The sequence below is a fragment of the Bos indicus x Bos taurus genome, chromosome 8, assembly GCF_003369695.1.
Source record: "Bos indicus x Bos taurus breed Angus x Brahman F1 hybrid chromosome 8, Bos_hybrid_MaternalHap_v2.0, whole genome shotgun sequence".
Classification (NCBI taxonomy): domain Eukaryota; kingdom Metazoa; phylum Chordata; class Mammalia; order Artiodactyla; family Bovidae; genus Bos; species Bos indicus x Bos taurus.
In genome coordinates, this window is record NC_040083.1 from 36,241,927 (window position 1) to 36,258,090 (window position 16,164).

At 36.7% G+C, this 16,164-nt stretch overlaps 1 protein-coding gene and 1 long non-coding RNA gene across 46 annotated transcripts in view; one reads left to right on the forward strand and one right to left on the reverse strand.

Moving 5' to 3' along the window:
* PTPRD (protein tyrosine phosphatase, receptor type D) overlaps nucleotides 1–16,164 on the forward strand; it is a 2,534,232-nt gene that overhangs the window by 2,374,008 nt on the left and 144,060 nt on the right. For 37 of the 44 annotated variants that reach the window (XM_027549289.1, XM_027549255.1, XM_027549273.1 and 34 more), the window contains 2 exons: nucleotides 948–1,157; nucleotides 11,995–12,155. In XM_027549289.1, coding sequence (XP_027405090.1) covers nucleotides 948–1,157; nucleotides 11,995–12,155 — 371 coding nt within the window. The remainder of the gene's footprint in view (nucleotides 1–947; nucleotides 1,158–11,994; nucleotides 12,156–16,164) is intronic. The other 7 variants (XM_027549261.1, XM_027549263.1, XM_027549278.1 and 4 more) reach the window with 1 other exon arrangement.
* Nucleotides 1–16,164, reverse strand: part of LOC113897041 — an 876,355-nt gene that overhangs the window by 14,764 nt on the left and 845,427 nt on the right. For both annotated transcript variants that reach the window (XR_003512220.1, XR_003512219.1), the window contains one exon: nucleotides 13,376–13,511. This is a non-coding gene — a long non-coding RNA (uncharacterized LOC113897041). The remainder of the gene's footprint in view (nucleotides 1–13,375; nucleotides 13,512–16,164) is intronic.

Sequence of the window (16,164 nt, forward strand, 5' to 3'; positions counted from 1 at the left end):
AGGCATCTCAGACTGCTATAAACTTTCCCTAAGCCCTATAAAATATCAATATTTAATGGGAGCAGAGAGAACTTAGTCATCCTGTTGAAATTGTCATATCATTAACATGATTTTCTCCAAATAGTGACTGCAAAAACAATAGAGTGTCAAACCATAATTTGTACTTTTTTGTTCCTTTTCAAAATACATGAAGGATTTGTGTATATGCATGTTTATGTTTGTTTTGTTCTGGGTAATATAATTATTTTATCTCTAACCTGCCTTTATCACCTAGCTAGATAATTTAACATCTCCAGAGAGCTGTTAGCTCTGAAAAAACTTGCTGTCATGATAAATGCAAGGAATTGTACCCTAAATGGTTAATCAAGGAGACAAGTCAAGCCAAAAATTGTTAAATGACAATGTCTGTTTAAAACGTTAATTAAAAATTGGTCATCAAAGTCTATTTTATGCTTATTTGAGGGACTATACATCATACAAATTATGTCATTACTAAAAGCAATCTAACATGGTACTAATCTCTTCAAAATGTTGGTCTTTGACTTTATCTGAGGTTAGTACTTGTTTAATAAATCACAGTGATAAAGCCTGCATGACAGGCTTTTGTGAATCAAACTGACTTTTTTTCCATAGACAAGTTGTAATGCTTTCTTGTCCCTTGAAAGGATTTCATTAGAGTGGACAATGATGTGAGCTACCAGTAATGGATCTAATTGTGCTGTGTTTATAGCCTGAGCCTTGCAACTGCAATCCAGTGTCTTACCTTACCAGCAGGGCAGGCGTTTGGAAGGCAGACTTAGATTTAGTAATGCTGACACGCATGAGAAGTGGACACATTGTATTTGGGTGGTTCCCAGCCCTGAATTAATTTCCCTTATTAAACTGTCATTAAGTTGGGTTATTGTTGTTTACATTTCTTTCTCTGTTTCCCACTTTTTTTCTTTAAGTTGCTTAAAGAGATATCTAGGAAACGCAGAAGCCTCCGTCATGGAAGAGAAGTTGAATTAAAGCCATATATTGCCGCTCATTTTGATGTCCTTCCCACCGAGTTCACCCTGGGGGATGACAAACATTATGGTGGATTTACAAACAAGCAACTCCAAAGTGGTCAAGAATATGTCTTCTTCGTGTTAGCAGTGATGGAACACGCAGAGTCTGTAAGTGAAATGTGATGGCGTCCATCTTATTTTCTATGGTATTCTTAAATACGTTTTTTACCAGAATGTGGGGATATGGAGCTCCATGCATCCTAATTGTTTCTCGTGAGATGTAACTTAAATGTAGTAACAGGCTGTCTACTCTTTGAATGTTGCTGAGTAATCTGATTGTGATTTCATTACAAATAACGCTGTGTCTCTAATCACAGGACATTTAGTGGCTTTCTAGTTTATGAAGTCCAGATCAATAGTGCATGGTGCTGTTTGTTTCTTGTTTGTTTTTTTCTTCTTCTGGCATTTGTATCTCTTAATCCAAGACCCCCATCTTGCCGCAAATGCCTTCTCACTCTCCACTGGTAACCCCTAGTCTGTTCTTTATATCTGTGAGTCTGTTTCTGTTTTGTTTCATTAACTTGTTTTACTATTTTAGAATCTTCATGTAAGTGATATCATATGGTATTTGTCTTTTTCTTTCTGACTTATTTCACTAAGCATGATTCTTCCTAGGGTCATCCATGTTGTTTAAAATGGATTCATTTTTTATGACTGAGTAATATTCCATTATATATATATATTTATGTATGTGTGTATATATACATATATACACACACACACATATGTGTATATATGTAGATCATATTTTCTTGACTCATTCACCTGTAATGATTAGAGATGTTGAGCATCCCTTCATGTGACTGTTGTCTGTATGTCTTCTTTCAAAACCGTGTCTATTTAGGTATTCTGCTCATTTTTAACATGATTATCTTTTTTTTTTTTTAATACTGAGTTGTATGAGCTGTTTATATTTTGGATAAGGTGAGGTGAGGTAAAAGTCGTTCAGTCCTGTCCAGCTTTTTGCAATCGCATGGACTGTAGCCTGCCAGGCTCCTCTGTACATGGAATTCTCCAGGCAAGAATACTGGAGTGGGTTGCCATTCTCTTCTCCAGGGAATCTTCCCTACGCAGGGATCAAACCCAGGTCTCCCACATTGCAGGCAAATTCTTTACCAGGGAAGCCCTGTATTTTGGATACTAAGTAGTTAGCAGTCTTGTCATTTGCAAATATTTTTCTCTCTTTCAGTAGGTTATCTTGTTTTGTTGATGGATGTCTTTGCTGTGCAAAGTTTAATTAGGTCCTTTTTTTCCTTTTTTATTTCTTTGGCCTTAAGAGATTAAAAAAAGATATGATTTGTGTATTTCCTGCCTATATTCTCTTCTAGGAGTTTTCTGGTTTCAGGTCTTACATTTAGGTCCTTAATCAATTTTAAGATTATTTTGGATACAGTAAGGGAGGGAATAAGTGAGGGAATGTTCTAATCTCATTCATTTATATGTAATTGTCTAGCTTTCCTGGAAAATCCTATGGATAGAGGAGCCTGGTGGGCTGCAGTCCATGGGGTCGCTCAGAGTCGGACACGACTGAGCGACTTCACTTTCATTTTTCACTTTCATGCGTTGGAGAAGGCAATGGCACCCCACTCCAGTGTTCTTGCCTGGAGAATCCCAGGGACCGGGGAGCCTGGTGGGCTGCCGTCTATGGGGTCACACAGAGTCGGACACGACTGAAGCGACTTAGCAGCAGCAGCAGCAGCTGTCCCAGCACTACTTATTGAAAAGACTATCTTTTCTCCATTATATATTCTCACTTCTGTGGTAAAATAGTTTACCACAGGTGCATGGACTTATTTCTCGAGTCTGTTTTCTTTTCCATTGATCTATTAGTCTGTTTTTCTGCCAATACCATGAGATTTTGATTACTACAGCTTTATAATGTAGTCTGAAGTCAAGGAGCATGATTCATCTAGCTTTGTTCTTTTTTTTTTTCTCAATATCGTTTTGGCTTTTCAGAATCTTTTGTCGTTTCATATAAATTTTAGGGTTATTTGGTTTTGGATCTGTGAAAAACGCCATGGGTAATTTGATAGGATTTGCATTAAGTCTGTGGATTACCTTCAGTAGTTTGGACATTTTATAATATTAGTTCTTCCAATCCTAGGACATGTGACATCATCCCAATTCTTTTTATCATTTTCAAATTCTTTCATCAGTGTTTTATAGTATAGGTCTTCAGAGTATAGGTCCTTCACCTCCTTGGTTAAGTTTATTCCTAGGTTTTATATTCTTTCTGATGCAGTTTTAAACAGGATTGTTTTCTTGCTTTCTCTGATAGTTCATTATTTGTATATAGAAGAGCAACAAATTTCTGTATATTAATTTTGTATCCTGCAAATTTATTGAATTCATTTACTACTAATAATATTTTTAGTTGAGACATGAGGGTTTTCTATATATACTATAATATCATCTAATATAGTGACAGTTTTACTTCTTCCTTTTCAATTTGGATGCCTTTTATAGGAATCTTAATGTGACACACGTCTGGATAGAAAGGTGACAGCTATCATTGCTCATCTCTTTTCTCATTGCTTATCCTCTTAAACTGACTGTTCTCAAATATGTGTGTGTGTGTGTGTGTGTGTGTGTATTTAAAACTAGGTATGTTGTTGCAAAATACCTAATAGACCTTAGCCTGTGTGATTACAATAGGAACTAACAAACTCTGAGATTAAACATAGTATATTTCCAAGTATTTGAAAAGATCCACTAAGAGGGGAGTGGTGATCATATGTATTTTATTCTCCTAGAACAGCCAGTGGGCCCATGGTGCTTTCTGCCCAGATTCAAGGGAAGTTCTTTCTAGGAAAAGGCAAGCATAGCCTGTATCTTAAATTATAGCAATTTACCAGTGACTTTATCAGTGAAAAGCCAAGGAAGTTAGAAAATAATTCAATAAAATAGAGGATTCCCAAGATGCTCTAAATAACGAGTTGTCTTCTTTTATGTAATCCATCTTGCTCTTACGTTGTTTTGTGCTTCAGTTGCTGTGAATGTTAAAAAGACAGAGAGAGAGGGCGAGAATGTAGATGCGAGGGAGGTAGATTTTGAAGTGGCTGGTCACATTAACATTTAATGTATATATTCTAAACTATATCTTCTTTGGGGGCCTAAAACTGACAGGTATGGCAATTAGGTAGAGCCAGGCCCTTGCCCTCTGTAGGAAGTCTAAGATATATCAAAGATTTCTCCACATCAGGTATTAGCATATACAGTGGGGCTTCTCTTCAAATGACTGAAGGAATTCCCTCGTGGAAAATCAAAACACAAAGGCAGCCTTTCTGCCTGGTTTACCTTTGTACGCAGGGTGTCACTTGAAAACAAAGTGACAGGCTTCCTGGAATTTTAATGTACGGATACGCTTTCTCTTTCTAGTTGAAGGTTTTCAGTCACAGCATCAAGGGCATGGGATGCTGGAATCATATTCTTTTTTAAAATTATTTTCTTTAAATAGCTCTAGGACATTTCCTAAAGCAAGTTCAGAGCATTGAGGTAGATCAGAGACTCCAGTGAAAAGGAAGTTCACCAGATCATGCACTGTCAGAGACTCTTGTTTCTAATGTCTCCCAAATGTTTCTACTAGTATTGGAAATTATCACCATATGAATAAATTTTATAATTAGCATTTCTTTCCAAATATAAGTTGTCTAAATTGCCCCTTTCTTCATCATCTTTTTCTACATCACTTTCAAAACTAACAGTATTTCCTTTGTTTTCTATGTTTTCATGTCAGCATTTATTAGAAGAGACTTGCATTCAACTAATATAATGCTCTTGTAGTGATACAGTCTTTTGTAAACTCCAGATTTCCATAAGTGATGAAAGGATGGGATAGTAATTTGGATACAGAAAATATCTACCTTCCCACCAGTGACGTGAGCTGTCCCCCAATTAACTGCCTCATTAAGAGTATCAAAGGACTGGTTTAGAATGACTAACATGTAGCCTTTTCCATTACCCCCACATACTGAACAAATCTGCTTTTCATACGATTGGTATAATTTTACATTTTTCTTTTAATTTTCACATGTCTCTTGTTTCCTGGTTTGGGTTGGAAGTCAATGCACTTTGGGAAAAATCTCTGGTTAGATTTCTGTCTTGACTAATCAAGATTATTAACTCAAAGGCTCTTGGTAGAGAAGTTCACATCACAGAGTTTTGCTTACTTCAGTCTCCCAAATAGTTTGAATGTGACCTACAGAATAGGGGAAAATTTAAAGCAAAACGATTATATAAAGAGTCATGTTTCTTGGATATAGAATGTATTTGCCAAGTCCTTTGTATAAATCCTTATACTGTACATATCTTTCCTTTTTTATCTACTTCTAAGAAGGTTTGGAATATATTGAGTTTTTAATCTTTTGAGGCCAATGGAAAATCTGAAACTCAAGTCAATCTTTTTCTTGGACATATTGAGGAAAATGGGAAAGGAGACTAGCATATATGCATTTAGTGGGCATGTATTCTCCAGAATGACTGCTGAGCTTGTCCTACTTAAATTCAGAATATATGCCCTACTTTTTTAAAAATGCAGACTGAAAATAAGTATATTTACTGATCATGGAAAAATAAGTACACTGTCTCATGTTTTAATAATGTCAGTCATTTGACAAAAATGAGCATTTTATTCAACAAAGATTTTCTGGGAACCCACTAAATGCAAAAGTTCTGTACTGGCTGCTTTAAGCATACAAACAAAAACTGTATCTAAATCTGTACCTTCAAGGAGTTTATAGTTTCATTAAAGAAAATAATGCATATACACAGATCAAAACACAATAGAGTTTGACCACTACCATTAAAAAACAAATAGGACTACCTCAAATTGTTAAAAGTACTTTACTTATGTTTTGTGAAATGACTGATTATTTCCAGTTAAGGAGAGAGAGCTTCAACGGAGACAAAATTTAAATGAGGTGTTGAAGATGAGTTGAATTTCAGGAGCTAAATGTTATGGAACTGGAGACAGCAAAGAGAAAATAGAGCATTTTGGTAGAAGTAGCAAGACGTCTATTTTTATAGAATATGTTAAAGCAAGAGAGTTCCAGAAAAACATCTATTTCTGCTTTATTGACTATGCCAAAACCTTTGACTGTGTGGATCACAATACACTGTGGAAAATTCTGAAAGAGATGGGAATACCAGACCACCTGACCTGCCTCTTGAGAAACCTGTATGCAGGTCAGGAAGCAACAGTCAGAACTGGACATGGAACAGACTGGTTCCAAATAGGAAAAGGAGTACGTCAAGGCTGTATATTGTCACCCTGCTTATTCAACTTATATGCAGAGAAATGCTGCATCATGAGAAACTCTGGGCTGGATGAAACACACGCTGGAATCAAGATTGGGGGGAGAAATATCAATAACCTCAGATATGCAGATGATACCACCCTTATGGCAGCAAGTGAGGAAGAACTAAAGAGCCTCTTGATGAAAGTGAAAGAGGACAGTGAAAAAGCTGGCTTAAAGCTCCACATTCAGAAAACTAAGATCATGGCATCTGGTCCCATCACTTTATGGCAAATAGATGGGGAAACAGTGGCTGACTTTATTTTTGGGGGCTCCAAAATCACTGCAGATGGTGATTGCAGCCATGAAATTAAAAGATGCTTACACCTTGGAAGGAAAGTCATTACCAACCTAGATAGCATATTAAAAGGCAGAGACTTTACTTTGCCAACAAAGGTCCATCTAGTCAAGGCTATGGTTTTTCCAGTAGTTATGTGTGGGTGCGAGAGTTGGACTGTGAAGAAAGCTGAACACTGAAGAATTGATGCTTTTGAACTGTGGTGTTGGAGAAGACTCTTGAGAGTCCCTTGGAATGCAAGGAGATCCAACCAGTCCATCCTGAGGGAGATCAGTCCTGGGTGTTCATTGGAAGGACTGATGCTGAAGCTGAAACTCCAGTACTTTGGCCACCTGATGCAAAGAGCTGACTCATTTGAAAGGACCCTGATGCTGGGAAAGACTGAGGGCAGGAGGAGAAGGTGACCACAGAGGGTGAGGTGATTGGATGGCATCACCAACTGAATGGACATGAGTTTGGGTAAACTCTGGGAGTTGGTGTTGGACAGGGAGGCCTAGCATGCTGCGGTTCATGGGGTCACAGAGAGCCAGACACGACTGAATGACTGAAGTGAACTGAACTGATGTTCTATGTGGTAAAGTTAAAAAAAAAAAAATTGTGGAGGCCCTTAAGACTAATGCTAAGATATCTGATTTTTATTTAGGAATCACCAGAGAGCCTCCTGAAGGTTTTACAGCTGCAGTTTAGCATAATAGCTCTAGTAGCAGTAGAGACTTCTAATGGAAAGAACTTGGTACGGTTTGGGTGAACATGAATGAGATAATGAGAAAAGTGGTACTATGCCAATGGAAGGACAACCTGAGGGCTGAGACTGGAGGGAACTGATGAGATAAAATCATTAAGTTATCATTCCTAGATGTTGAGAAGAAAGAGAAATTAGCAAGTCAAAAGGAGGGTATATCTGGAAAGCAGAAAAATAACCTGAAGTTCTTAATTTGAGGATAGATTTAGGAATCTCTAGGAATTGAATTTGGAAATGAAGGTGGGACTTAGCAGAGTTACTAAGTTCAGGACCATTAATGGGGAAGTGATCTACCTGGTGGTTGGAAGTTAAAGCTTAGGGTCACCTTGCTACACAGGAGTGAAAAAGAGATGGCAGAGAATAGAATTTAAGAATACTGGCTCATAAGATGGATTCAGAAACAGTTAACAAGACATAGTCAGTTGGAAAGATCAGGAAGGATCTGTTGAGTATAGAATTAGAACCAAAAGAGAGCGTTTTTATTTTTTTTAATTCTAGAATAGCTAATTTACAGTGTGTTAGTTTCAGTTGTATAGCAAAGTGATTCTGTTGTACATACCTACGCGTATCTATTCCAGTTCGGATTATTTTCCCTTATAGATTAGCACAAGATATTGAGTAGAGTTCCCAGTCTTTGTTGGTTATCTATTTTATATACAGTAGTCCCTAACTAATTTATCCGTCTCCTGCTTCTTTCCCCTTTGGTAACCGTAGGTTTTTTTCTATGCCTGTGAGTCTATTTCTGTTTTCTAAATAGGGTCATTTGTATAATTTTTTTTTAATTAGCTTCCACATATGGAGTGTTATGATATTTGTCTTTCTCTTTCCAACTTTCTTCGATCAGTATAATCTCTAGGTCCAGCCATTTTGCTGCAAATGGCATTATTTTGATCTTTTTTATGCGTGAGTAATATTTTGACGTGTGTATATATGTATTCTTTATTAATTTATCCAGCAACGTTTAAGTTACTCACATGTCTTGGCTATTGTAAATAGTGCTGCAGTAGACATTGCCATGTATGTAATTTTTTGAATTATACTTTTCTCTGGATAAATGTCTTAGAGTAGGGTCACTGTGTTATATGGTAGTTCTATTCTCAGTTTTTTAAGGCCCCTCCACAGTTCTGTTCTCCACTGGCTGCAGTTGACGTGCTCACCGACCAGTACAGGAGTGTTTGTTTATTTGTAGACTTTTTGGTGATGGCCATTCTGATTGGTGTGAGGTGGATACCTCATTCTAGTTAAGATTTGTCTCTAATAATTAGCACTGTTGAGCATTTTTTTTCATGTGCCACTTCGCCATCTGTATGTCTTCTTTGGGGAAATGTCTATTTGAATCTTCTGCCCTTTTTTAATTGGGTTGTTTGTTTCTTTGATATCAAGCTGTATCAACTGTTTAATTTGGAAGTTAATCCCTTGTCAGTCAGAAAGGAAAAAGTTTTTTAAAAAGGCTTGGTCAACTGTGGCTAATCTGGAAAAGGTGTCTGGATGTGTAAGAACTGTATAAGGTGAGATTAGCAAATGAGAAAATAGGATCAGTGGTGGTGCTCGAGTGAGAAGAGGAGAAACAGGTTTTCTTTTTAATTGAAATAATAGTTGATTTACAATGTTGTATTAATTTCTGCTGTACAGCTAGTACCTCAGTTACATAATATATATATACATATACATGTGTGTATATATATAGAGAGAGAGAGAGAAAGAGAGAGAGAGAGTTGTTGATTAGTTGCTGAGTCATGTCTAACCCTTTGTGATCCTATGGACTCTAGCCTGCCAGGCTCCTCTGTCCATGGGATTTCTGGAGTAGGTTGCCATCTCCTTCTCCAGGGCATCTTCCCAACCCAGAATTGAACCTGCGTCTCTTGCAATGGCAGTTGTGAGTGTGTATATATGTATATACATAAACATATGTAGGTACATTCTGTTTCATTTTGGTTTATCCCAGGAGATTGAATATAGTTCCCGGCTATATACAGTAAGACCTTATTGTCTATCCATTCTAAATGTAATAGTTTGCATCTACTAACCCCAAACTCCCCATCCAACCCTCCTCTCCTCCCCTTGGTAACACAAATCTGTTCTCTGTGTCTGTGAATCCATTTCTGCTTCAAAGATAGATTGATTTGTGTCATATTTTGGGTTCCCCATGTAAGTGTTATCATATGGTAACACTTTGTCGGACTTATTTCACTTAGTATAATAATCTCTAGGTCCCTCTATGTTGCTGAAAATGGCAGTTTCATTCCTTTCTCTGGAGAAGGGCATGGCAACCCACTGCAGTATTCTTGCCTGGCAGATCCCATGGGCAGAGGAGCCTGGTGGGCTACAGTCCATGGGGTTGTAAAGAGTCGGACACGACAGAAGTGACTTAGCACATTCCTTTTTATGGCTGAGTGAGATGGCTGGATGGCATCACCAACTCGATGGACATGAGTTTGGGTGAACTCTGGGAGTTTGTGATGGACAGGGAGGCCTGGCATGCTGTGATTCATGGGGTTGCAGAGAGTCAGACACGACTGAACGACTGAACTGAATATTCCATTATACATGTACCATTTCTTCTGTACCCATTCGTCTGTTGATGGACATTAGGCTGTTTGTTTCCATGTTTTGGCTATTGTGAATAGTGCTGCTGTGGACACTGGGGTGCATGTGTCTTTGCAATAGTTTTTTTCTGAATATGAAGAAGTGGGACTGCTGGATCATATAGTAATTCTATTTTTAGTTTTCTATGGAACCACCTTACTGTTTTCCATAGTGACTACTCCAGTCCACATTCCCACCAACAGTGTAAGAGGGTTCCCCTTTTCCACACCCTTTCCAGCATTCATTATTTGTAGATTTTTTTGATGATGGCCATTCCGATCAGTGTGAGGTGATAGCTCATTGTAGTTTTGACTTGCATTTCTCCAATAATTAGTGATGTTGAGCATCCTTTCACGTGCCTGTTGGTCATCTGTATGTCTTCTTTGGAGAAATGTCTATTTAGGTCTTCTGCCCATTTGTTTATTGGGTTGTTTCTTTTTGAGCTGTATGAGCTGTTAGATTATTCTTAAGATGTGGGGCAGCTCATGACTGTGGACTGGTCTCTATTGGAAAAGACAGTATTTTAAAGAGGGGCAGAATCAAGAGAATTTTCTTCTAAGATAATCTAAAATAGGACAGAACAAAACTAGATATTAGAGAAGCAGAATTTATGTATATTCAGTCCCTTCCTTCACCAAGTAATTTTTTTGCATATATCTTTCCAATGGTACTGAGGACTAATTGCCAAATATAGTGGTACATATTTAAAATGTACACTGTGATGATTTTATATATTGATTTATATATACACACTGTGAATGATTACCAAGATCAAGATAAGTAACTCCCTTGTGTGTATGGTGAGAAAGTTTAAGATCTACTCTCAGTAACTTTTAGGTATATGATACTGTGTTCTTTACTATAGTCACCTTACTGCACAGTAGATCCTCAGAACTCTCATATTGTAATGTGTATTTCTCTGGCTGGCTGGCTTATTGTACTTAGCATAATACCCTGCAGATTCATCCCTGTCGTTGAAGATCTTGGCAGGATTTTCTCCTTTTGATGGCCAAGTAATATCCCATTGTGTACATATGTATATCTGTGTATACGTAATCACATTTTATTTGTCCGTTCATCCAAAAGAAACTTTTAAGTTGCTTCCATGTGTTAGATACTGTGAGTGTATTGCAGAGAACACAAGTATGCAGATATCTCTTTGAGACAGTGATTTCATTTTCTTTAGATATAAACCTAGGAGTGGGATTGCTGGGTTATATGGTAGTTTTATTTTTAACATTTGGAGGAACCAAGAACTACTTTCTATAAGAGCTGTGCCAATTTACATTCGCCTCAGCAGTGTATAAGGTTTTCTTTTCTCTTTATCAGTTTTCTATTGGGACTAATCATATCAACCTCTGAGCAGTACTGTAATAAAATTATATAGAAACTGCTAAATCCTTTTAAGTCCTCAAAATTTTATGTTCTAGAAAGCCATATTATCACTTTCATATATCTTTCATCTATATAATTTGATCACTGAACTTTTCTTTTGACGTTTTAGACTTTAATGTGCAATACTTAAGACTGCACATATAAATATTATATATAGTATATAATGTATAATATATATTTCATAATATAATATTTAATGAAATACTTATATTTTGCTATATAAGTAAGTATTTACTGAGTGATTATATCTTGAGTTGGAACTATATATTTTTATTTTTCATATTGTATGTAATACATTGGCACAATGTAAGTTGCTCATTGAATATTTTGTGATTGGTTAATTTACTGGTACTTACACTTCATAAGATCGTTTACTATTCCAATATATAGATCCCAGTGAAAAGGTATCTATGAAAATGAATACTATCAAAAATTATTTCATTATGAAATAACTTTATAAAGAAATTTAGATTGCAAAACCTTTTTTCTTCCTTTCCCTCCACCTTTTACATAGTTTAAAACTACTATCATCAAATCCATAATGTCTTGAATCTTTGCTTCTTCTAATGCTAAAGACACTGTCTAGAAAGTCATTATTTTATAACTAACATAGACTCTGTTTTTCCTCAGAAGATGTATGCAACCAGCCCTTACTCTGATCCTGTTGTGTCAATGGATTTGGATCCACAGCCAATCACAGATGAAGAAGAAGGCTTGATTTGGGTTGTAGGTCCTGTGCTCGCAGTGGTCTTTATCATCTGCATTGTCATAGCTATTCTTCTTTATAAAAGGTAGGTTTGCCCTACGCCTCTGTTGCAGTCTTGGGGGCTGCCTTGTTTTTAAGGACTTTATCATCCTTCCATGGTCATTATGTGGTTGATCTTGGTAAAAATATTTCCAGTAATCACTGGGGGGAGAAATGTATCCATTAGTGTTAGAACAAACTATAAGGACTGAGCTCATTCAGTGTGTGGTATAGACTCTGTTGCCCAGCAGGCATAGATCCAATCTCCATCTTCTGAGGTGCTTACACAGTATGAGTTCTTTGCATGACAGTTGAGACGTTGTTACATTCGCAAGCAGATAATCCAAAGCAAATTAGATCATTAATTGCTCCATACCAGTACTATACTATTAAACTTGCCCGAGTACTGAGATTTTGTTCTGTAGCTATTTCTCAAAATTTAGCAAAAGTAGCTAAAAATTGAAGATCAAAGAAAGAAAAGAGAGGAAGAAGATGAACTTTTTTTCCCTTTCCCATTTTTGTTCTAATGCTTATTGCACATCTTCAGTATTGAATTCTCATCTGTGTCCAAGAGGAAATCCAAGGTACCATTTTCCTTCTTAGTGTCTTTGACTACAGGTGGGATGCAAATAATCCACACTAACCCATATTTTCTATTGTGCTGTTTTGTCCATCCTATATCTGTCTCCATTACATGTAAGATTTTGTCCCCTAGGTCCCTGCTTAGTTGGATAGAAAACACAGTAATTATTTTTCCTCTAACTTCTTCCTGAACTAAAAAAATATAATATTCAAAGTGACTGAATTACCTTCCTTTATATCAGTTTTTCTTCCAATCCAAATTGTACTTTCATGCAATTCAATCTGTGTTCCTGCTGTCCTTTGTAGTGTGTCATCTTTTAGAACGCTACTGTGAAGGTACTCTCTTCCTTCTACTGCAAGATAATTTCTCTTTGAGACCTGAGTTTGATTCCTGTGCCAGTAAGATCCCCTGGAGAAGGAAACGACAACCCACTCCAGTATTCTTGCCTGGAGAATGCCTATGGACACAGGAGTCTGGTGGGCTATGGTCCATGGGGTCTCAAGAGTTGGACACGTCTTAGCAACTAAACCACCATCCATCACCATAACCTTGACCTTCAAAATTAGATGAGAATGTCTTCATTTTGATTCTTGCTTACATGTTTAATCTGACAATCTTATCTTCATTATTTCTTTTTCCTACTCCTGTAACTCTTTTCATTGGTTTACATTAATTATTCCTACCTGCATTCCTTTGTTCTCCAAATACATCTTTTTTTCTTTTCCCTAATCTCTTCTCTTGATTCAAAACAGTACTTTTCAAGACACTGCTCCTTTGACTAGCTCTCTTCTGAGGGTGTTTTCCAATCACATTCCAGGGCTGAGAAAAGAAAAAAAAAAAAAGTCAAGTTGAAGAAGTTTACAATCCTAGTGCATTAAATTACCTATCCTCTTTCAGAATTAGACAGAATGAAGATAATCATTATTTTTCCTAATTATTACCATTACTCAATTGTCCACTCCCTACAATGGCTGAAAAAGCAAATGATTGAAGGCCAGAATATCTTAGTTGATGGTTCAGTCACCCCCTTCCAGTCTGTATCTTATCAGTGTGTCTGGTAAGGAGCCTGTTGTATTTGATCACTTGTGTCTTGTGTAAGAGCTAAGGCCTGAAAGCGCAAGGTTCCCACATGCCCCAGAACAGTAAAAGATCCCATGTGAGTCCAGGCAGGCAAGAGCTAGTACCCTTTGCTTCTTATGTACTGCACTTATTACCAAAAGAGAATACAATAAGAAAAAAGTAAAAAATATATGTTTTACAGAAAACGACTATATGTTGACATCCTGCTGTGGGGTCAGAGCAGAAAATTGCTTGTTGACAACTGCGTTTCTAGATGACATCACATGACATTTGTTATTACTCAGAATGAAAAAGATGCTTACTTTTTTAAAGTTGTATTTCATGAGGATCTATCTGGCTATCATTAAGTCATGCCATTTAATAGATATGTGCATGGCCTTGTAAACTAGTTACGTAAATATGGAGAAATAAGATTCTAACTTTGGTAATTAAGTTTTCTTTATCCACGTGTGCTTGAAAAATAACAACTCAGTTTTTAATGTTTCCTAATCCTACAAAAAAGGCATCATATTTAAAGATATTATGGCTATTTAAGTTGCATTTTAGTGTATGCATATGTGAGCATTGTCTAAAGCAATTGTTGGGAAATGCACACACTCAAATGCTAAGTATATTTAGCTAACCATCTGAAAGCCCATGAAGCATTTCTGAAATAGAAATGCTTGCTTCAGCAGTAAAGAACATTCCTGACTTGAAACTCAAGTAGACCCAACAATGTCCCTCCTGATTATCATGAAACAGTTCAAGAGGAAATCTTCTGTAGGCAATGAATAGTGTCTCTAATAGCTTGGAATCTGAGCAAAGAAAATTATATAACAAACACTATACCTCTCTTTTTAGGTGCTTTTCAGTTTATACACAGGTCATTGGTAATCACTCAGAATTGATTATCATCATTACTATTATTAAAGTATTTTACTTTCTGTATGCAAATAGTACTTTAATTAGGGGATGAGTATGTAATACTGCTGACTCACAGTATCTTGATAATCCTGTTGGTAATATACACCTGTTTACAAGACTACCTTTGTTAGGAATAGGTCTATAGCTGTGGATGGTTTGTCCATATGAAAATATAAATCTCACTGAGTTGGTTGAGGAGATTTACTTCTATTAATTATAGTAATATGGAATAGCAGTTATTTTCATTTGCATTCTGTTCATTTGACTTTGTTTTAAATGTGCTAAAACCCATAATACATTGATAATAACAAAACATATCACTGAGGCTTTGTAAGGGTCATAAAGGGCCATCAGAATAGTATTAATGAAATATTTGGTAGGTTTTGCTAATTTTCCTGCACTAAGTTTTTTTTTTTTTTAATTCTGGACTGTATCTGTGATACATGTGCAGTGATTTAACAGTTTAAACTTCAGAGAGAAGATGAAGCAAAGTTTAGAAAAAAAATAAATTAGGAAGCAGGTAACCTGAGTTCAAGTCCCAGCTTTTAACTAGCGGCTGTAGGGGATAGAAAGTCATGCTAGCACTCCAGGCCCTGGTTTCTTCACTTCTACAACAAGTACATAGATTAGATAATGGACCTTTTTTAAATATGAGAACCTAAAAAGTCAAGTAATAGAATTCACATTGTATTATTTTTCCCTTCAGTGCATGTGTACGTTTTCTAAATGACTCCATGTTGCCCTTCATCTATCTTCCCCTACAAAGAAAAAAGAATTCATAAAGTAATTGAATGTTCTTTGATGTTCATCTACCCTGCACATCTGCTACATCTGCAAGACTTTTCAACCATTACTTCTAAAACTGTTCAGGGATTATTTCTATAGAAAATATTCTTAAAATGTACATCTATGAAAAGCATTTCAAGATGGATAAGTATTTGTTGTATACTATGAAAGGGAAAAAATGGATTAGGATGTTAGAAAGCACTAAGGCACGGTCTAGACCAAATTGTCATTCTTCAGTAGTAATAGTCTAATGTGAGTGGACACTGTAGAGAGTAAATAATTTCCATCCCCACCTCTGACATTCATGTGTGAAGACCATGAGGAAGATGTGACTAAGGTGTAGACCTTTCCTTTTTCTCCTTTTCCCAGATCCCACAGTGGCTCCCTGTGGACTCTACGTCTTTAATCTTCTTTTTGAATATCTTCTTTTTGAATCAGCCCTACATGCATTTCCATGGTATCATCAAGGAAAAAACTAGAGTCCAGACTATTTTGAGATGCTACGAAGAAATAGGCATCTGCACTGGGCTGTGCCTTCTTGCCATTGAGGAGGTCCTTCCGAAAGCCTTCCTACTCATTCCACAGGCACTTGTCTTGACCCAGCAAACTCACTCTCACTCACGCTTTAGCAGCTAAAATCCACTTACTAAATGAAAGCCTTTCTGAGTGTCCACCTCGTGTCCTCTTTCTTTTAGCAGTTAAG